At 39.2% G+C, this 22767-nt stretch overlaps 1 protein-coding gene across 11 annotated transcripts in view; it reads left to right on the top strand.

Moving 5' to 3' along the window:
- Eml5 (EMAP like 5) overlaps positions 1-22330 on the top strand; it is a 119024-nt gene extending 96694 nt beyond the window's left edge. For 4 of the 11 annotated variants that reach the window (XM_031357752.1, XM_031357754.1, XM_031357753.1 and 1 more), the window contains 12 exons: positions 1519-1539; positions 5497-5670; positions 7258-7466; positions 9425-9582; positions 11792-11906; positions 14451-14639; positions 14787-14959; positions 16439-16601; positions 17029-17132; positions 17721-17874; positions 18648-18748; positions 18939-22330. In XM_031357752.1, coding sequence (XP_031213612.1) covers positions 1519-1539; positions 5497-5670; positions 7258-7466; positions 9425-9582; positions 11792-11906; positions 14451-14639; positions 14787-14959; positions 16439-16601; positions 17029-17132; positions 17721-17874; positions 18648-18748; positions 18939-18975 — 1598 coding nt within the window. In that variant the 3' untranslated portion in view covers positions 18976-22330. Of the gene's footprint in view, positions 1-1518; positions 1540-5496; positions 5671-7257; positions 7467-9101; positions 9583-11791; positions 11907-14450; positions 14644-14786; positions 14960-16438; positions 16602-17028; positions 17133-17720; positions 17875-18647; positions 18749-18938 lie in introns of those variants that run through there. The other 7 variants (XM_031357755.1, XM_031357756.1, XM_031357757.1 and 4 more) reach the window with 7 other exon arrangements.
- Positions 22331-22767: the final 437 nt, after the last annotated feature.

Raw genomic sequence — 22767 nt, 5'->3', positions numbered from 1 at the left:
GCCCTTTTCTTAAAAAAAGAAAAGAAAGAGAAAAAAGCGATTGGTGCCTAAAAAGGAGAGATATTGGAGGTTAACCTCTGACCTCCACATGTGCATCTGCATGCATATATACACTCATACACACACACACACACACGAGATGAAAGGCTGCAATGTAGTTAATTTGATAATTGTATCTTTACTGGTAACTAATCATTTAGATTGTAATGCTGCAGCTTTTATCTGTAACCCATTTTCTTATCCAAGGACAAGTTTAACTACTAAGACACATACCCCATTATATCAACTTTTCTTCATGTGACACAGGGTCAAGTCTTTTCACCAGTTGGTGATTAGAGTATGTTCAGAGCTAAAAATTGCAGAGTCAAATACTCTCCTCATATTCCTGATAAAGATACCTATATGCTATGTTATCAATTTATCCTTGAAATCACTCTTTCACATTGGTGGGTATAAGACTTGGTTGACGTAGAAAGTTGTCATGTCCCTTAAGTGGGCTTATAACTTTTCCCTGATCTCTTCTTGCTACGCACTGTCATTCCTTTAAGCTTTACTTGTAGGCATTTCTACCATAAATATGAACATACACATTTTTCTTTCTTTCATATTATTTCTAAAAAGTCTTACTATGGGGGAGTCATAAATATTTGTCCTTCTCTTAAGGTCCCCAAAATAAACCAAGGTACCACTTCACCAAAGTTCAGTATGGGGACCACCTTTGTGATTACTTACAGAGTGTGGGTCAGGGGTTTCCTACAGGCCCTTTGGGGGCCACCTGACAGTCTTTATCTATCACAGATGATGGCATTTCCATAGCTGTAGAGGTGGGAGCCCCCTGGTCTCCCTCAGGTTAGATACTGCAGCCCCTCCATGAGGCCATGTGAAGTTAGGGCCTAGTTGCAGAGTGGGTAGTGTAGAGTGGCTGGATACTCAGGTCAGGTCTCATGGCCCTCCCTATCTCACTATGAGGGGATGCAATAGTATCATGCCCAGCTATGGTGATGTTTTGCAAGTAGGCACAGCTAAACACCCCAGTATGGCAGTTCTTGGGCTCAGAAGGCAGGGTAGTCAAGTACAACACATACAGAACATTTTTAGTTACAATGAAGAAACCCTTTTACTTTTTGGGTTATTTACTAACCTTTTCTGCCATGTTCCTCACAACTTCTTTCATACAGGCACAGATGCATCAAGCCTCCCACTTGTACTTAGCAATGAATTTTATAAACCCAAAAAGGTTCAGATTATATTACTTTAAAATTATTGTGATTAATTATATTATGGTTAATTGCGTATGACTTATTAAATATACCCAAATAAAAATGAAAATAGAATGTTAATATATATATAGATAATGGAAGTGCCTTCTTTCAGTCCACTCAGTTCTATGTAATAACCTAATTTTGTATAAGATATTTTATTATTTAAATAACTTAAAAATTATGGTTGTGTTTTATAAATTTACTGCTGTTATCCATATTATTATAGATAACTTTTTTTACTTATTCATCTTTATAGGTGATTCTGCAGACATGTCAGGTAAGGAAAACAGAATACTGTCTGCTATAGTTGTACATTGGTACATGCAAATATCATATTCCTCCCTAAAAGTCCAAGCATCTTACTGCTCCACATACGGCTTATAGAATATTAATGACAAATAACATCATTTTTTAATCTTCAATAATAATAGTATTTTTAAAAAATGGTGTGGGGACTGGAAAGATAGCTGAGTCAGTAAAATGTTTGCCTTACAAAGGTGAGTACCTGAGGTCAAGAACCCATGTGAAAATGCCAGGCATACAAGTGCACACATACAAACTTCCTAGCAGCAGGATGGACCCTGGGATTTGCACATCAGGGAGCCAAGCCTAATGGGCAAGCTCCAGTCTCAAAAATAAGGTGGAGAGTACCTGCAGAAGAGTGAAGCCAGGTTGCCCTCTAGCCTCCACACATAAGTGTGTGCTCTCGCGCACACACACACACACACACACACACACACACACACAAACACACTCCCTCATAAGTGTTTTGACCTTTCAAGTGTGCCTGGAGCTATTCTGAAGATTTTTCTGACATCACATGTAGTCATCACACAAATTGTTCATGATAGTCACTAACTTGCTAATATCATATAGCTAATACAAGATGTATTAATTTATAAGCTATTTCTGTTGTTGAATATGTTATAGCAGCAAATCATGTATGTTTAAAAGTAATTTTTATAACTAATTTGACCATGGCTTCATGAACTTAAGAAAGCAATTAAATTAATAATATATATCTATTTTTATATGTCCGTTGTATTTATATACTATAATATCTAGGCTTTTCAGCTATATTTTCATTTTTGTAGTACATTAAGTATTAGCAATTTAATAAGAAAATATTCCCCAGAAATTTCTATTCTATACTTTTCATTAAAAAGCAGTATGATTCTGTGCTTCAACTAGTCCACTAATTAGTAAACTGCCGCCCTTGGGCCAAATGTAGCCCAGCACTTGCTCTGTGTAGCACATGAGCTGAAGATAGTTGTTGTTTTTTTTCTTTTTCTTATTTAAACAAATTTGGAGAGTTGAGAAAAAAATCAGAAAACTCATAACTAAAATCACATGGAATTCAAATTTCTGAATCCATAAATAAAGCATTACTGGGCACAGCCATGTTCTGCAGGTCATTACAATAGCTTTGGTAATATCTCAGCACAGTGGGGTGGTTCCATTCATATCTCTCTGAGACTAGATAGGGCATTTCAGCACTATGCACAAGTATAGTTCCACAATGGGATTTCACAGGTTGTAAGTACTACATAGAGGTCTGTTGTGTAACATTTTCTAAAAGTTATTTTATTGGGGGGGGGGGTCCTGCCCCACTCTATACCATATAGCTCCCAAATAAAAAGCACAGAAATATGATATTTTTATTAACAAGCTGTAAGCTTAAACTGGGCAAGTTTTGAGCTATTCTAACCCACATCCCAGCCACAGGCCCAGTGTTACTTACCAACTGACTTGTTTTGTTTGTTCTGCTCCATGTGTGTTCTCACGGCAGTTTTCTCTAGGCCACATGCTCCTGGTCCATCCACATGGCCCACCCTCATGGTCCATCCTTGCCTCCCAGTGACCTCTTTCCCCTACCTTTTTCCTTCTTTCATGGTCCCTACCTGAGACCTCCCTACTCAATCTCAAGTCATGCCTTCCTCTCTCTCCTGCCCAGTTACAGGCTCTAGCCTTTTATTATCCAATCAGAAGTTATTGGGGAGCATTTTTTACCTCACATTGTCAATACAATGCCCATGTCCAGACTGCAAGCTGACCCTGGGGCACAGAACTCTTTATCTGAATACACGGTGCACAAGTCCAACCCCAACAGCACTTTACTTTGTTTTGACTGTTAGTTTGCTTGCTTGTTGTTGCTGCTGTTTTGGAAACTGTCTATCCACTTGTAGGAAATTAGAGTAGATCTGTGTGTCTCACCCTGTACAAAAAAAACAATTCAAAATGAGATGATGATCTTAATGTGAGACCTGAAACCTTTAACTGTTAGAGAGAGCTAGAAAGGAGGCTCAGAGGCTAAGAGTACACCCTGCTCTTGTAAAGAACCTGAGTTTAGTTCCCATCATATGCATCAGGCAACTTATAACTGCCTGGAACTCACTGGAGAACCTTATACCTCTGCCCTCCAGATGCACGCGTGTGTGTGCATGCACGCACACGCACATACACACACACACACACACACACACACACATTCTGTAATTCAATTGGAAATGATTTGCTATTTGAATTTTAGACAAATGGAACTCTTTTTAATTTGTGATATATTTACTGACAATTTATTGAAAATCTATTATCTATCCCATTGTTTTTTAGTAAATACAGTATGTGGATATCTCAGAGGTACCTTTTGTAAACAGACATACAAATGTTTAATGTTTATCATTTTCAGAAAACTATACCATTGTAATAGCAGTTACTGCATTTGTACTTTTAATTTAAGCCATTTATATTCCTTATCAATTTGCAGTGTAATTTCACTTTTAAATTTTAAACATTATATTTATCTGTTTGTTTGTTTGTTTGTTTGGCTGTGTACTTGTGTCCTGGCATGCATGCAGAGGTCAGAGGACAGTGTGTGGGAGCTGCGCTCCCTTTCTGCTTCCCTTGGCTCTGTGCTGTGGCAGGCATGTTTTCCTGCTGAGCAGTCCTGCAGGCTTGCTCACTGCCTTATGCTTTGACTTTTAATGAATGAGGGATTCAATTTAATGCTCAAATAATTGTGACAATCCCCTCCCCTTTTCTTAAGACAAAAGCTGATATATCTGAGGCTAGTCTGAAATTCCCTACACATATGAGGATGACATTGGATCTCTCATTCTCTTGTCTACACCTTCTGAGTCCTCCGAATATAGAAAGAAGTATGCCGGCACACCTGATTTTTATGTCACCCTGGGGGTCAGAAGCTATGCTTTATGCATACTAGGCAAGCACTCTACCAGCTGATGTAAATTCCAGTCCCCAGAGTTTTCACATATAAGTAATTCATTTTATTATTGGTAAAACTTTTATATCTCCATGTTTTACAGTTGGATAAACAAAACAAAAGCTTCATCTCTCTTATTTTAACTGCTTTATTTGAAGGGTTCTTATCATGGTGTAAAATGTCCAAATTTATCAAAGTTTATCTTTTAAAGACCAGAATTTCCTTCTGTGTAAAATAATTCCTAGAAGCTTATCTTATGTAATGTTTTTCCATCTTCACAATTTATAACTTGAGCAAATGACTTTAGTATGTTGAGTGTTTTCATAAGAGTACTTATATCCTGAGACTGAATTAGCTGCTGAATTAACTTAATGTTTAGGGTATACATTGAAAAGGAGATATTACAAAACTAAACTATGACATTTTAGTTTAGAAAATAAGAGGGAAGCAGGCAGTGATGGTGTTCAGTAGTGAGCACTTACTCAGCAAGCATGAAGCCCTTGGCTCATTTCCCAGATGGGCAGGAGGGGGTGCAGAGGAACTTAGAGAGCCACAAATAAGGCGCACCTCTTTAAGAGTGCCGGTGTTATCTATCTAGTGGCACAGTGTTTTTAAAGTCTTTATTTTAAAGTGTGTGAAGCCTTTTCCCAGATTCCTTGCTGCCTGTTGGTTGCAGGTGCTTTGCATTGCTTTCAGAGGATATCAGTGTTTACTTGTGTGCATCATATGCATTGTGTTAAGTGTGTATAGTTTCCACAGAACCTCTATGAAGATTGAAAAATGTAAAACTTTCTTGAGAGTGCCATTTATAAAGTATCCTGAAGGATTCTGTATTTTTCCCTTTCCTTTTCTTCTTATTTTCCTTGTTTAAATTTTAGCTTCAGTTTTGAGCTATTATAAACTACATCCCTTTTAAGTACATAACTGTCTCCATGCTTTTGAGGTGGGTGTATACTAGATTCAGAAGCAGAAATGTGGGGATAGTTGTAACTCTTGGATTTTATCTTTGTGCAGCTACAGCCCCATCTGTCCACATCTGGGATGCAGTGAACAAGCAGACGCTGTCTATACTAAGATGCTCCCATTCAAAGGGTGTGTGTTCTGTCAGCTTCAGTGCTACTGGGAAGCTGCTGCTGTCTGTAGGGCTAGACCCAGAGCACACTGTTACCATTTGGAGATGGCAGGAAGGTAGGTTACTTTTCACTTACATAGTTAAAAACAACAACAGTAAGCCACAAGAATATTAGGCAATATGGAAGCTGTCTATTAACATTTGTCTTAACTTGGTGATTGAAACCATTTTTGTTATAGTCCTATAAAACATAGCACACAGTGGCAGCACTGTATATGTCCCCTTTAAAAAGCCCTGTAGGCATAAACTAAGAAAACATGGAACAATGAAACCCATTTAGTGTTTAAAATTACTTGCTATGATTTCCCTTTGGTAAGAAACTATGTCTGCGTTGTTGCTAATGATTTGTTTAGTTCTGAGGTATTTTTTAAAAAATATGTTTAATAAAATATTTTTATATAATATATAAAGTATATAATTATATAAATATAGAAAATATATAATTATATAAATAATAACAAATTATAATAAAATATTTTATAAGATAAAAGTATTTTTAATAAAAAATGAAAATTTCCAGCCTGGGGGTACTTGCCTGTCATCCTAGCACTCAAGAGAATGAGGCAAGATGATTGCCATGAACTTGGAGCCAGCCTGGGCTACATATCAAATTCAAGGAAAACTTAAAACATATAATTGAGACCCTTCCTTAAAAAAGGTACTAATAGCCGGGCAGTGGTGGCGCACACCTTTAATCCCAGCACTTAGGAGGCAGAGGCAGGCGGATTTCTGAGTTCAAGGCTAGCCTGGTCTACAGAGTGAGTTCCAGGATGGCCAGGGCTACACAGAGAAACCCGTCTCGAAAAACCAAAAAAAAACAAAAACAAAACCAAAAAAAACAAAAACAAAAAAACAAAACAAAAGGTACTAATATCCAACCCAGAGCCTGGCACATGCTACATGGGTAATCTGCCACTGAAAAAAAGATAAAAAGATATTCATAAAAAGATACGCGCACACACACACACATAAACACTCATACATATATATATATACATACACATGAGCATATAAAACACATATATACACACTTGTAATACACATAAACACATATGCCCTACATATATACACAGCACATACTATATAGGTGACCTGTTTCTGAGCCACATCCCTTACCTGTGAAAAGATATATACAAACATACACATATGCACACATGACACATACTACACAGGTTGGCCTGCCACTAAACTATATATCCCTTAAATGGTGAAAAGATACATACATTTCTTTTTTGAGACAGAGTCTCGCGGTGTAGCCTGGCTGCCTTGGAATTCATTGCATAGATACTAGTTGGCTTTAGATTCACAAAGATCCACTTGCTTCTACCTCCCCAGAGTGCTGGGATTGAGAATGGAAACCCAATAGAATAAATTATCTAACACTCTGGACAGAGCACTTAATTTCTATAATGAGAAATTAATGGAGCCATATAGAAAAATGTATGGTCCTTAAAATGTCCTCTAAATTGTCACAGAGTAGCCTATAAAATATATCACTGTGAACATGTATGTACTATGACTATAGGTCATGTGATTGTTAAGTAATTGTTTTAAACTATGCAATTTGAGGAAACTGTTAAGTCCTGTTAATTAGATAACTTCTTATACTAACCTGGAAAATTTTGTTGTGTCTTCTGTACCAGGGGCTAAAATTGCCAGCAGAGGTGGGCACAACCAACGTATTTTTGTAGCAGAATTTCGACCAGATTCAGATACCCAGTTTGTCTCTGTGGGTATAAAGCACGTGAGGTTCTGGACCCTGGCCGGAAGGGCTCTTCTCAGCAAAAAGGGGCTCCTGAGCCCCCTGGAGGACGCCCGGATGCAGACGATGCTTGCTGTCGCATTTGGTGCAGTATGTCTGTTAAAGTGCTGTGTGATGGTCTGACCTTGAATGTGCCTTGCTGTATATTCATAAACAGCATGAATATTGACTGGGAACTGGAACCAGACAGTCACTACAAATCCCAGTCAAGGACATAAGTCATCTTTTAAAAGTCTGTTCCTTTTAACCACTAAGGAGTGACTGAAAGTGAATGAGGTCATTGGCTGTATGCTTGTCATCTCTGCAAGTGACAAAGCTAAGTCTCCTAGTCCAAAGGAGGGGAACTGAAAAACCACATTCAGGTGGTTTCAGGGCAGATTTAGATGTAATGTTTCCCTTGCTCTGTCACTGGAACCTGTTCATCTTGTGGTTGGAAGAGCTCTGGGCCACTGTCTGATTCAGGGGAGCACAGAGCACAGTCCCTGCCCTTAGTGGAGTGGTCAAGAGCTTCTTGCTTTCTGTCATTCTGTCCACCTGTGTCTGCAGTTTATAATCACATCTCTCTCCTTTAATACCCTGCCCTGGCTAGGCTTTTCAAACCCTTTGGTTCCACAGAAAACTAAGTGGACTTTTAAAAAAAAAATGTGGGCTTGGGCTGGAGAGATGGCTCAGTGGTTAAGAGCACTGACTGCTCTTCCAAAGGTCCTGAGTTCAAATCCCAGCAACCACATGGTGGCTTACAACCATCTGTAATGAGATCTGATGCCCTCTTCTGGTGTGTCTGCAGACAGCTACAGTGTACATAAAATAAATAAATCTTTAAAAATAAATAAATAAATAAATATGTGGGCTTTATATATTTTAAGAAAGGAAGTTACAAGGTTAGAACAGTTGAACACAATTTAAATAAAAAACTAACAATATCAAATGGAATCTCTTTTATTTTTAATACAAGAGCAATCACTGGTTTCCAGAAAAAAATCCCAGGTTGTAGTGACCCTGGCATTTGATCTGCCCATGCAGATGAACTTTCATCTATAAAATTACTTTGTAGCCAAATGTCCATTTTTGGTCAAAATAAATAAGCAAACAGACAAATGTGATAGCTAGTACAGGGGGGAAGGTAGCTTTTTAATGTGTGAAGCAGTAGTGTGGCCAGAATGTCTCCTTACAAGATAAGTTTGTGTTCAGTTTAAGCATTTCTCAACTGCTATAGCTATACATGAAAACATGAAGCCACAGACGTATGTACGTGGAGTCATGTGATGCTTCTGTGCTATGGATGGGAAAGAGAAGAGGAGGAAGAATGCTGGGGTGTTCACAGCTGAAGCGTGTGCTAACTGTAGAGAGGCAGCAAGTGGTAACCTAGCTTCCTACATCTGCAGGAGTTAGTGACATCTCTAACTTGGCTGTAGACAGACTTACTTTCTATAAAGAAAATCCTTTAAAAGGGGATGGGGCAGAGCTGGAGAGATGGCTCAGTAGTTAAGAGCACTGACTGCCCTTCCAGAGGTCCTGAGTTCAATTCCCAGCAACCACATGGTGGCTCACAACCATCTGTAATGGGATCCAATGCCCTCTTCTGGTGTGTCTGAAGACAGCTACAGTATACTCATATACATAGGATAAATAAATATATCTTTCAAAAAAAAGAAGAAGAAAATCCTTACCAAATTCACATTATTTTCATCCCTATTTCTAACTGCCCCTTGTTTTTACTCCTAGTGTTTGGTGACCTTTGACTTAGTTATTGGACAGCCAAAGGCACCTGTCGAAAGACCAGTGCAAGCCAGAACTACAGTATTTTAAGAGAGACTAATCCAAGGCTAATCTCACTACTAAAGGACAGACTTGAGAAAGGAAAGAGCCTCTCGGAGCTCAGCCTCATTTCAGCCTCCTGCCCTGGGTCCAGGGTCTCCCACCACCCTTTGCATGTGCTTTGTCAAAGCAGGTGAACTAGCATTCCACCCACATAGAGGATGACATCTGTGCGACCTCTCTTTGAACTTTTGATGAGTTTGTCTCCCCCCTTCCCCACTCCTTTTCAGAATAACTTGACGTTTACAGGTACCATCAGTGGTGATGTCTGTGTGTGGAAAGATCACATATTGTGCAGAGTGGTGGCTAGAGCGCACAATGGGCCTGTGTTTGCCATGTACACCACCCTGCGAGATGGACTGATTGTGACCGGTGGCAAGGAAAGGCCGTGAGTCCCTTTTCATATCCTAGCTGACTGTTTACACATTTGCTATCTATCCAAGGCTTAGTGAGGTGTTCAAGGCTCTTCCTTCTAGGCTGCAAAGGCTAAATTACTCATGTACTTCTCCTTCATAGCTATCAATGTAGATTCTTTGGATTCTCTAAATTCTTGTCTTAATTCACTTTTTTACATTTTATTTTTCATTTGGAAGAGAGAAAAGAAGGTACGTGCCCCAGCCCATGTATAGAAATCAGAGGACAATCTGTGGGAATAGGTTATCTCCTTCACTGTGTGCATTCATTTCAGAGGTCAAACTCAGATCATCAGGCTTAGAGTGTCTGTGCCCACTGTACCATCTTACCAGCCCACTATCAGACATTTTAGATACACCTGAACCGTAGCCAGAGTTCTGCTTGTCTGAAACAGGCATATGCAGTTGTCCCTCTGATTAAGAATGGTGTCCCAACCGGGCAGTGATGGCACATGCCTTTAATCCCAGCACTTGGGAGGCAGAGGCAGGAGGATTTCTGAGTTCGAGGCCAGCCTGGTCTACAGAGTGAGATCCAGGACAGCCAGGGCTATACAGAGAAACCCTGTCTCGAAAAACCAAAAAAAAGAGAATGGTGTCCCAAATCTTTGTATGCTTGCATCAGTATTGCCGACAAGTTGCATCTTGGTCTCCTGTTGTCTCCCTACTGTAAGGCTTCCGTAGCTGTATGATCAAGGAGTGAAGAGAGTGCTGGAAAGGGCCTTGGGAAATCATTCTTATAAGATCTCAAACAGAAGTGTGAGGAGAGACCTTGAAGTCACTTTCAAATACCTACACTATAACCAAATACTTAAAATTGATTTGTGGGCTGAGGTGAGGGTTCAGGGAGTAAAAGTGCTTACTCTATGTGCCTGATGACCTGAGGGCCAACCCTAGAACCCACAAAAACCTTGAAAAGCCAGACCAAGTAAGCACAAGCATTTGTAATCCCAACACTCCCGTGGGAGAAGCCCAGCTAGCTCATTTGGATCATCTGCAAAGAAAGGTGGAGGTAATGGAGGTGCACACTGACCTGTGACCACACACACACACACACACCAAAAATTAAAAAAGAAAGAAAGAAAAAGTATTGAGGGTCTGGAGAAACAGCTCAGCAGTTATCAGCATAGACTCTTCTTGAAGAGGACTGAGTTCAGTTCCCAGCACTCAGGTTGGGCAGCTCAGAACTACCTGTAACCCTGAGGGCACCCACATTCATACATGCACAGACCCCCACAGAGACATGTATGCAAATAATTTAAAAATCTGTCAAAAGTCAAATTAAGGCTGGGTGTGGTGGTGCACCTGGAAGCAGTGGCAGGCGGATTTCTGTGACTTTGAGGCCAGCCTGTCTACACAGATGTTGCCACAGTCACATACTGTGACTGCCTCAAACCCTGTGCTCCTTCCTCACAAAAAGTCTTGGAACTCACTCTGTAGACCAGGCTGATCTGAACAGAGATCTGCCTATCTCTGCCTCTCAAGTGCTGGAATTAAAGGCATGCTCCACCACTGCCCGGATATTTAATCCTTTATATAGTACTCCAAAACCAAGTATCTCCTACTGTGCACCCCATCATTTGCACCTTCACTCACTAATCGCCTGCTACACTGTTTCAGCAGTGTATCTTAGTAATTGCAGACATGTGCTGTCCTTTTGGCTCTTAAAAGTAAATTTTTTGACATAGCATCTATAATCTTCTTTTTGCTTTGCATTTTAGTTTTCTTTCTAATGTTAAAAATGGCTTTGTTGGGCTGGTATGATAGCTTAGTAGGTTAAGATGTTTACCATGCATGCCTGGGGATGAGTTGAATCTCCAGGTAAAGAGGTAGAAGTGGGCAACAGATTCCAGAGTTGTCCTCTCACCCCATGGTATGTACACATACAATTATTTTTTTAAAAATGTGGATTTTCTCAGTGGAGAGCTATGAGAAGTGCATTGTGATGTATGGTGGACTAAGTAAAGTTATGTTTGTGCCAGAAGAAAATGAATATTTCACAAAATAAAATTAACTGAACTTATATATCTTGACTGAAATACAGTATGTATCCTTAAATTGCCTGAAAATTTAGAATACTGGAAATTATAAATATTTTAAATACTCTGACAACTAAATGTTTATGATGAAAATTATTGTAGTGGTCAATTATAAATACGTATTTGTGTCTTGTCTTTATATACCTAGGTCAAAGGAAGGAGGTGCAGTTAAGCTGTGGGATCAGGAGCTGAGGCGATGCCGGGCCTTCAGGCTTGAGACAGGACAAGTCACAGATTGTGTTCGGTCTGTGTGCAGAGGCAAAGTAAGGTGTTCCTTGAGCCAGTGTGCTGCAGCAGAAAATAGAGAGCATCTGTGATCCCTGCGCTTTGCCTAATAAGCAGTACTTAGTGATACATAGGTTGCTGTGATTTGCTATTCACTAACACAGAAAACTTGTGTCTAACACTACTTAAATCTCTGTATTGTCTTGAATTTGCTGATTGAACTATGGTAAGATAGGGTTGAAAATCCCCACTATTGACTGTTGATTCACTTTACATCCTGGCCTCCCCCCATCCCTCCTCTCCTCCCAGTCCTACTTTTATAAGTCCTTTCCCCAAGTGCCTCATCCCCTTTTCCTCAGAAGAGGGAAAGCCCCCTTGGGTACCACCCTACCCTGGACATCCAGTTGCCATAGGCCTACCTAAGCACATCCTCTTCCACTGAGGCACAACTAAGTATCCCAGTTAGGGGAAGGGGATTCAATGGCAGGCAGCTGAGTCAGACAGCACCCCCCTCCTTTTTAAATTACTCATTTTTAATTAGAGCAGCTCTTTCCATTTATCTCCAGCAAGAGCGGATTTCCATGGTGCTACTGGCTTTGAGGAATTCCTCCCTTAGAGACTTCCATTCATGACCAGGAGCATGAGGTGCAATGTAGGAAATGTCTGTGCAAGCCAGCATGAATGAAACAGAACTGGTTGGCTGAGAGTGAGACTCCAGTCTTAGGACTGGGGAGTTTTTATAGTACATTGCTCAAAGGTTGTAACTTAGAACCAGGCTCAAGGTTAAGCAGAGCTATTGTTTTAAGATGTGTTTGTTCTGTATGTATGGGTGTTGTACCTACATGTGTACTGTGTGTAGGCCCACAGATGGCAGATGACAGTTCCCCTGGAACTGTAGTTGCGAATGGTTGTGCACTGTGGTACCAAACACAGGTCCTCTGTAAGAGCAGCAACTGCTCTAAAGTGCCAAACCATCTCTCTAGCTGCTTAAGCAAAGTTTTAAAATTAAAAATTTAAAGGTTTTAAAATGACCTGGAGGGCTGGTGAGAGGCTCAGCGGTTAAGAGCACCAACTGCTCTTCTGAAGGTCCTGAGTTCAAATTCCAGCAACCACATGGTGGCTCACAACCATCCGTAATGAGAGCTGATGCCCTCTTCTGGAGTGTCTGAAGACAGCTGCAGTGTACTTACATATAGTAAATAAATAAATTTAAAAAAAAAAATTTAAAATGACCTGGCTTACTTATTCTGCCTCTAAAAGGTGGCTTGAGAGAGGCACTGTTTATTTTAATGGGTGAGGGGTGAATACTGATGAAATTAAACTCAAGGAGTGTTGGGCCGTACTTGGCCTTGGTTAGGCTCAGGTTTGTCCTCAAGGCTCAAACCAAGGCCAAGTAGGGCCTAACATCAAAAGAGAACCCATTTTGGTCTTGCCTTAGCTTCCTGGATGCTGGAATTACTCCATACTCAACTCAGCTATTGTACACTCTTGAGTTCAGCTGTCTCTCAGAAAAGGATTACTGTTTTTTAGAAAGCCTTCTAGCTGGGCACCACCTTTAATCCCAGCACTCAGGAGGCAGAGGCAGGCAGATCTCTGAGTTTGAGGCCAACCTGGGCTAGAGTGAAATCCAGGACAGCCAGGGGAACACAGAGAAACCCTATGTCAACCTCCCCCACCCCCAATAAAAATAAATATAAAGAGAAGAGGAAGGAGAGGAGAGAGAGAAAAGTAATGAATTGGGGCAGGGGTTTGCTTTGTTTTTAAGTGCATCCAAGTCTTGATTTACAGTTAGAAAAAAAAAATCAGATGCTCGAGGGCTTTCTCTTTCAGTGTCCCTTTAGTATCCTCTATTCTGCTTCTCTTAAAACAACAAAACCTTGGGGCTGGTGAGATGGCACAGTGGGTAGGAGTGCTGACTGCTCTTCCGAAGGCCCTGAGTTCAAGTCCCTGCAACCACATGGTGGCTCACAACTACCTATAATGAGATCTGATGCCCTCTACAGCTACAGTGTACTTATGTATAATAATAAATAAATCTTTAAAAAACAAAACAGAACCTCATACATCTCTGTAAAGACTGCCATGCACTTGTATTGTGTGTCTATAAATCATACGCATGTGTTGTCCTGTCTGTATACTTAAATCGTAGTTAAATTTAAACTTTCTACGATTGAGATAAGACCTGCTGTGTAGTCCAATCTGGCCTGGAATATGCAGTCATCCCCCCTCAGCCTTCCTGGTGTTGGTATTACAGGTAGAAGCCACCACACCTAGCAATTCACTAACTAAAAAATGAATTCCAGTTCTTTCTCCCTGTGTCTGTGTTTCCGGTGCACTTATTTTCCATTCTGGAGGTCCTAAAGTTATGACAGTCAGCCAAAACTCTGATACTGAAGCGTGTAAGGGCATCCTTATAGTTGTCTCTAGCACAGACTACACCATGTAGTAACCCAGCAATGTTGCAGTTGTGTGGCCCTAGGAATAGAATGTTCCCATGAACTAATGATTGCTTTACAACTGAATTAGTTCAAAGCATGTAGCTGTTGTATCAAATTAAGTGCATTGGTCCCATTGTATTTCAGGGCAAGATACTAGTTGGGACAAGGAATTCGGAAATAATTGAAGTTGGAGAGAAAAATGCAGCATGTAACATTTTAGTTAATGGTCATGTGGATGGGCCAATCTGGGGACTAGCAACACATCCTTCCAGGGATTTCTTTCTTTCTGCTGCTGAAGATGGGACAGTCAGACTCTGGGACATTGCTGATAAAGTAGGTACAAACACTTTTTAATGAGAGGTTATAGTTTTTAAGAAGTGGAAATCCTCAACTGCTAGCTTTAACTTGGTATAATTTGAGGGTTTTGGAGAAATTGATTTTGATGGTAATTGTTTCCTGTGACTCTTGCTTCTTATGCAGAAGATGCTAAACAAAGTGAATTTGGGACATGCTGCTCGGACAGTGTGTTACAGCCCCGAAGGTGACATGGTGGCTATTGGAATGAAAAATGGAGAATTTATTATATTACTTGTGAGTTCTCTAAAAATATGGGGAAAGAAGAGAGACAGGCGATGTGCAATCCATGATATCAGGTCAGTCAACAGATGGAATACATTTTCTAGTTGACTTTTACAATGACCACTATGAACATTAAAACACTTGCCCATACATCCTGACAGGCTAACACCTTATTGATTTTTGTCATATGGGGGGAATCATACCGATGGCCTCATGCCTTTGATGCAGATGCTTTATTTCTTGAGCTGAATCCCCCATGCCTGCCTATCAGCTGCATGCTGGTGTGGCTATATTAATTCTCCTTGCTAAATTAAAAATCCCAATGAACATCACTTATAATGTCTTATGACACTGTAAGTACCAGACACATGCAGTAAACTAACTCTCTGTGCTGAGAACTATTTTGTACTGTTTGATACAGGAGATCCAGCAGCCATTGAGAAGTCTGAAAACCAAGGTTTAATTAATCTTGCTTAATCTCAACAAGGCTTCACAGATCAACTGTGGCCTTCCTCCCCAGAGGCTTTTCCTCACTGCCTTTTATATGCCTTCCCTGAGTCTGCATTCCTGGTTCATTCATTTAGCCAATACTCACTGAATATCCATTCTCCAGAATTCAAATTAACCAAGCCTTCTTTGAAAGATTACATTTATTGTGTGTTCATATATATACATATAATATACATGTAAGGTATGCACACATCACAGGGTGTACAAGTGAAGTCAGAGGACAGCTTGCAGAAGTTGGTTCTCTCTTTCTACCACGTTATGTCCCAGGGATTGAACTCAGGTTGTCAGGCTTCATTAGCCACACCTTTATCTACTGCGTGGTTTCTGTGGCCTTTAACCCTTTCTTGATCCTTTCTTAGTGGTTAAACTAATTTTCATAGTAGCTACCCCTTTCAAAACACTGTGCAAATTTGATAAGATTATTGGGTCCAGGTCTCTCAAAAATGGGTGTTTTCAGCTATAAAATCCTCTTATAAATCTTAAGGAACTTAGCATATAAAACCTCCAGCTTGAAGTTGTCATTCTACCCTAATAACCCAAGTGAGCTAATCTGGCTGTTTGGATTTTAAGACTTCATTTTCTGTCTTATGAAGTATATTAATTTAGCAATTCTGAAATGATTAATTTTTAGTTATTTTGAAGCTAGCCATGGTGGTGCACACCTTTACTTCTTGCACTTGGGAAGCAGAGACAGGTGGATCTCTAATTTTGAGCTTAGCATGGTCTGTCTATAGAACAAGTTCCAGGACAGCCAGGAAGTATTACACAGAGAAACCTTCAAAATAGCAAAGAGATCAAAACAGGAAAGTTATTTTAAACTTAAAGAGTTGGGAGAAACATTTAATATATAATCAAAATGTAAAAACCTTTACTAAATGTTAATAGGCAAATAAAATCTGCATGCTTGATCAGTTATCAAGGTAACCTAAAGTTCTATCAAACATAAATTGATTTTTAGTTGTTAGGGCAAGTCTCTGATCTTAAAAACAGGTAAACGACTACATGGGACCTAACAGCTTTTTTGTTACATTTTATGTGTTCAGATTTAGTCCAGATTCCCGGTATTTGGCAGTGGGTTCCAGTGAGAACTCAGTGGACTTTTACGACCTGACATTGGGTCCCACCCTTAACAGAATCAGTTACTGCAAAGACATTCCAAGCTTTGTCATTCAGATGGACTTCTCTGCAGATAGCAGACATCTCCAGGTAGGACACCAGTCCTGCATCCAGTGTGTACATTTCCTTAATGAATGCACTGAAAGCCCAAGCACTACTGCACCTTGTCTCCTTAGGTCTATTATGTTTTCTGTATTAATTCTGTGTCCCATTCTTTGTGAAAATAAACTTTACTACTTATGTATATACGTGTTATAGATTATATATATAATTCTCATGCCCATTAGAAGATTTTGTGGCAAGTGATCTCATTACTTAGGAGGAGTCCCAAATACTAGCCTTGATTGCTGTGCATTAGACTTTGGTATCTGCTCATTCTGTACCTGCTATTCTCACCGGCATCGCCTTTCCTTCTGTTTTACTGAGTTTTGCATCCTCATGATGACACATACAACTGTGTCTGCTGGTAATGAACTTGCCTTTGTCTAAGAAAGGTTTGCTCTCATTTTGAGAACAGGTTTCTAGTGGCTGCTATAAACGGCATGTCTATGAAGTGCCTTCAGGAAAACATCTTGTGGATCATGCTGCCATTGACAGGATCACGTGGGCTACCTGGACTAGGTAAACAAGTAACTTGGGGTTTGTTAGAAAGTTGGAAAATGTGGGCTAGGGATGAGACTCAGTAGTAGAGTGCTTTTCTAGCACAAACAGGCCACATGCTTGAACAGAAAGCAGGAAAACAGCCTTAGGCACTGTGCCTCAATTCTTATTGTCCTAGCATGGGGGAGGCAGAGGGGGTTCTTTCAGGTTCTAGGGGCAGGCTTGATTTACATAGTGAAATTGAGGCTACCCAGGGATATATGGCAAGACCATCTCAAAAAAACAAAACAAAACAAAAACAAAACAAACGTAGAAAAGCCCTATTTTTAAATTTATTTTACAAGGGAATACAAGAGTTTGTTATCTTATCTTAGAGAATAATGGCATGCTGATCCTGGGACCCTTTGTGACTCAACACTGTCCTATACTTTATTAGTCAGTTTCCATGGCTCAACAAGTTCTTGAAAAGAACTCTTATGAAGATTTCATAGCATTTTCCTGAACTGCACATCTTTAACCCAGCACTTGGGAGGCAGAGGCAACAGATAGCATAGATATTTTAATCATTAAACAAACTATCTATGGTGCATTTGCTTTCCCCCTATCTAGTATTCTAGGAGATGAAGTTATGGGAATCTGGTCCAGACATGCTGAGAAGGCGGACGTCACCTGTGCCTGTGTGTCTCACTCAGGAATCAGCCTTGTGACAGGAGATGATTTTGGCATGGTTAAATTATATGACTTTCCATGCCCAGAAAGATTTGTAAGTCTAGCATTTTGTATTATTTTAGTTGAATCTTAGACGAGTCACCCTTTTTCTCCCCACATATTTTATATGTAAGTACACTATAGCTGTTTTCAAACACATCAGAAGAGGGCACCTGATCTCCTTACAGATGGTTGTGAGCCACTGTGGGGTTGCTGGGATTTGAACTCACGACCTTTAGAATTGCAGTCAGTACTCTTAACCACTGAGCCAACTCTCCAGCACTGCACCCCACAACACGCACATATTTTAAAACGTTGTGGTTCAAACATGAAAATGCTGCAATTTTTTATTTCTAAGGGTTTCTAAGGGTTTACTTTGGTTTCAACACCCAAAGTAGAATCTACTACCATACCTAGCCTGAAAGATCTGTTTCTAGTAGATTTGATTCCAGCACAGCAGATGTGAGGCAGAGGGAGGTGCACAGGCAGGCAGGTAGATTTCTAAATTCAAGGACAGCCTATGTTTTGTCTCAAAAAAAAAAAAAAGAAAACAAAACAAAACCTTATCCATAGTCTTTGGAAACTCGTAGGAAAGTTCTGATGAGCTTTTATGAATCAAATTTATAATCAATTACAGACTCCAGCCCCCACTCCCCCACCACCGCATCCCATTCTTCAGAGAAAAAAGATGACTGCCCAAATGACCTAGTTGTTGTATGCTGACTTGTAAACTTTACAACAATCCCTACTCTGGTAATGAATTATGGTTTGCTATTGGAACCTTTGTGTAGATCACTGCTGAGGGAGCTTTGTCTTTTTCCATTATAGGCAAAGCATAAGAGGTTCTTGGGTCATTCCCCTCATGTGACAAATATTCGATTTACCAGTGGTGATCGACATGTTGTCAGCGCTGGAGGCGATGACTGCAGGTCAGTACTTTGTCGAGACTTAGTAACTATATAGATGTGGCAATGAACACAACCAGCATTTATCAGAAGAAACTAGAAAAGCCACTAACCTCATACAAAGAGACCAAAAGGAGTTATTGTAGATATAGTTGGCAAAATCTTCTGAAAATCTAGAATGTGTAAAACTCCTTGTCACTTTTTCTGATTGCAGTTTGTTTGTCTGGAAATGTGTACACATGCCTCACTGAAAGGTATGATGCTGGGAAGACTAAACAAATCTCACCTCAAGAGACCAGTTCCACGTCGGAAAAACCAAAACCAAACTGCATGGTCAAGTGGTGCTAACTGAAGACTGTGACAGGGAGGGATAATCATCCACACAACAGCAGACAGACCGTTTAAAATGCTTGCTGTATGTACCAACCCGTAGTCCACACACTGCCAGATAATTATACTTCAAGAAATGACTAAATATTTGGTAAAAGCCAACCTCCCCCTCTTATTGAGGAGTGTTGAATTTTGGCAGACTTACTTACCCAGGAGATTTTTAGGGTATAGCAGTCTTAAAAACAAAAACAAAAAACAACTTAATCTCATTTCTAATGTTTCTCCTTAAGGTTCAATGAAATATTTCAACCTTATACAAGGAAAGGAATAACCAACCATCACCCTAATCTGTTTTCAAAATGCAAAGATTTTTCTTAAGGGAACTTCTATAAGCTTTCCTGGTAAATGTCTCCTAGGATACTTCTTACAGCCTGAATTAAGGAACAGATCCAAGGTCAGCAGTATATGACTGCTATATTTTCATTTTGATCTGTGTTTAGAAGCCATCTCTATAAAATTATGAATCACAATTATGGCCTCATTAATAGGAAAATGATACAGTGAACTTCATTTCCAAGTGTACAGTTTTCTTAAGGTACTGTGATAGCAGGAACACTTAACTGAAAGATAATATTGAATATTTAAAGGTATGATCTAATCAACAAACATTTGTTTATTATGTAAAACAAAAGCATTAAATTCATATAATAACACTGGGCATAAAATTTTCTAATTTTGTATTGAGAAAAATTATTTAATTAGATGTATGCCACCCTATAAGGCTGTTTTCCAAAATGACTGACTCCAGGTTCATCTGAAGAACTCAGAGTCCTTCCACTTTAATGCTGCCAAAGACTGGGACTTCCTAAGACTTTGCTGTTTAGCCTCGCTAAAGTTTCCTCAAGATGAAAAGTCCAGTAGACTGCTGCATAAAAATTTATTTTTCTACATGTGAAGACACTGAGGATGCTCTACTGGTTGTTTCCACTTTTGTTTTAGTGTGAGCTTTTTTTTGTTTTAGTGTAGCATTAGACTCCACCCCCCAGGCTTCTGGAACCCTGTTTGGTTTGATATGTTTTCTATGGCTAGAAATATTGTGACTATTAAAACCAGAAATGAACATATCGCACGCATCAAAGAAGTTTTGTCTAAGCAGTGCTTGGAGCATGGTCGGTTTTAAAGCTGATGAAAAGATTGCAAGAAACTTAAAGCTTAAGATGACTCTTCCAATGCTCATACTGAATGGTCTGTCTAAATTAGGCCAAGTTTTAGAATGCACTGGTATTATATAAAATGGTAGTCAATAAATTAAAGAAGTCAATAAATTATAAAAAGGAAAATATTTCAAATTTAAGCATGGTATATAGTTCTAAGGTTTTTCCCTCTGGACAGTTTGCCAGCTTTTAGTTACAGACAATATTCTGTAATGTTAAGCAAGTAAACCATAAAGTAAAAATTGCTTCCACTATTTTTGTCCTTGCCAGACTGGTAAGTCAAGCATTTGTCACTGCAATGGTCAGTTCTGTGACTAAAGACCAGGGATCAGGTTAACTTTTGAGTAGTCATCATATGGCCACCTCTCTGGATTAGCCACCAACTGTGAAAATGGTAATAAATCAGAACCCGCCCTTTAGTTTTTGAACCCAGAAAATTATGGTGTGTGCCTGCAGTATATGAATTAATAGCCCAAGACTACCACCAGCTATTGTGGTCCCACTTGTTTCCTATGTAAATGCATGCCAAAGCACATAGTCCACTCCAGTGCTCTGCATTACCAGCCATCTTGCCTATTTCTTCTCTGGGTGACTCCTTATAGTGTTTCATTTAAAACAAGTAGTAATTGCTTTAGGGTTAGAGTAAGCTTGTCTATAACTCATAGAATTAAACGATAAACCATTTAAATGTAGGGCTAGGGCACATATAGCTCAGTGCTTACCTTGCATTCGTAAAGCCCTGGATTTAACCTCTAGCACAACATATAAATGGGGCATGCCTACAATGCCAGGTGCAAGCACAGAATCAGAAATTCAAAATCATTCTTAGCTACATAGTGAATTTGAGGCTAGCCTGCAGTACATGAGACCCTATCTTAAAAAACAAACCTTTTAAAATGTGTTTCTAGTCACTGTTCAATAACAGAAAACAATTAGATTGTAAACAATTAGATTGTCACATATTGTTCCTTGTAAAAAGCTAAACCATCTAAGCCCTTGTTCTCTGTTTCTGGTCCTTTACTAGACAATTGAGAAGACATCTACACATATTTTTTACAAAGTGATAATTAAAAGCCTTGTTCTAGAAATTCACACAACTTTAAATAAAATTCTCCAGCTGAGAAGCAAAGCTAGAATGAACACCTTAAATTCAATGTACTTACTGAATGAAGAATTGCCATTTCACTTGAACCTATGCAGCTTTAGGCCCTTGTCTCCTTTGTTCTTTTGCTGTTTCTGACCTTTAACCCTCTGGGGTTAGCATGGTCAAGGCCAGCTTATCAAATGGTTGAATAACTAGCTAATGCTCTATCTTTCAATGGAAAGGCAATGACCACAGTAGCAGGCTGGCTTCACATTGTTAAACACAGACTTTTATAGATGTGACTTTATTGTATCTTAACAGTTAAATTTGGTCCTCAGAATGTTTGAGCTTTTATTATCCTCTTTGCTAACCACCTTTTACACTTTAATTTTTAAAACAACAAGTTTTTGAAATCAGTTGTCTGTTATTTAATTCTAAAACATATGACACATCTTGCCTTAACAGTTTCAAAATCCACACATAAAACTCCATAATACAGTAGGCCAAGTTTCATCCTATTGTGAAGTTTACCCTTCTTATCTCTGCAATTATATATTTCTGTCATTTAAAATATACCACTTAAATCTCAACTTCTACACTTCAAGAATGATCTTTAGTAGTAACATAAGTATATTTTCTGTGGAGTTATTTCTGATGATATTTTTCAGAATATGGGAATATATATGTATATTTATATTCTTGTGAGTTCAAAGTCTGTTTTCTGATACTTTCTGTACATATGCCTGTAAAATTTTTTGTATAATTTTGTGATAATGTAGTCCCTCCAAAATTATTTTAAAATGATAAGCTAATAGTAAATGGGAACATTTCAAAGACTTGTCCATACATTTTTGCATTGTCATTCCAACTATGTTTACCCTTTATGACCATGTCTCTATTTACTTTCAGAAAGGCACAGGACCTCAGTCCGTCCACTCTACCAAAGTAGCACTCTCAAAATAAAAGTCTGTATTATGCTTCTCAGAGCAAATTCATTTAGACATTAAAAAAAGAAATTTAAACTAGTTGTTCCAAAGCTGCCTCAGTTTCAAAGTGTGGCCACTGTTACCATGCTGTGTTACAGACACGGCATTACCTTGGGAAAAGTTAAAAAGTGCTTCAGCTCTCAGGACACTGGCCTTCCCACAGCACTACAGCCTAAGTTGCAGTGCCATTACAAAAATGATATTAAACAGCAATGTACAAACATGCCGCAAATTTTTTAATAGAATTTGGCTTTTCTTTAAACTGTCTTTTTCATAGTCAAAACGAACAAACAAAAAATGTTGAAACCACTTAATAAACTTACAAACTTGAAAAATTAGACACTTCAGTTGGGCAGTAAAATTCATATTATGAAAGCAATATATTCTAAATTTCAAAGATGTGACAAGTTCTGTAGAACATCTCTCATC

The sequence above is a fragment of the Mastomys coucha genome, unplaced genomic scaffold (assembly GCF_008632895.1).
Source record: "Mastomys coucha isolate ucsf_1 unplaced genomic scaffold, UCSF_Mcou_1 pScaffold6, whole genome shotgun sequence".
NCBI classification, from domain to species: domain Eukaryota; kingdom Metazoa; phylum Chordata; class Mammalia; order Rodentia; family Muridae; genus Mastomys; species Mastomys coucha.
The sequence above is the reverse complement of the archived record's forward strand: the minus strand, read 5'-3'. Positions and strand labels throughout refer to the sequence as shown.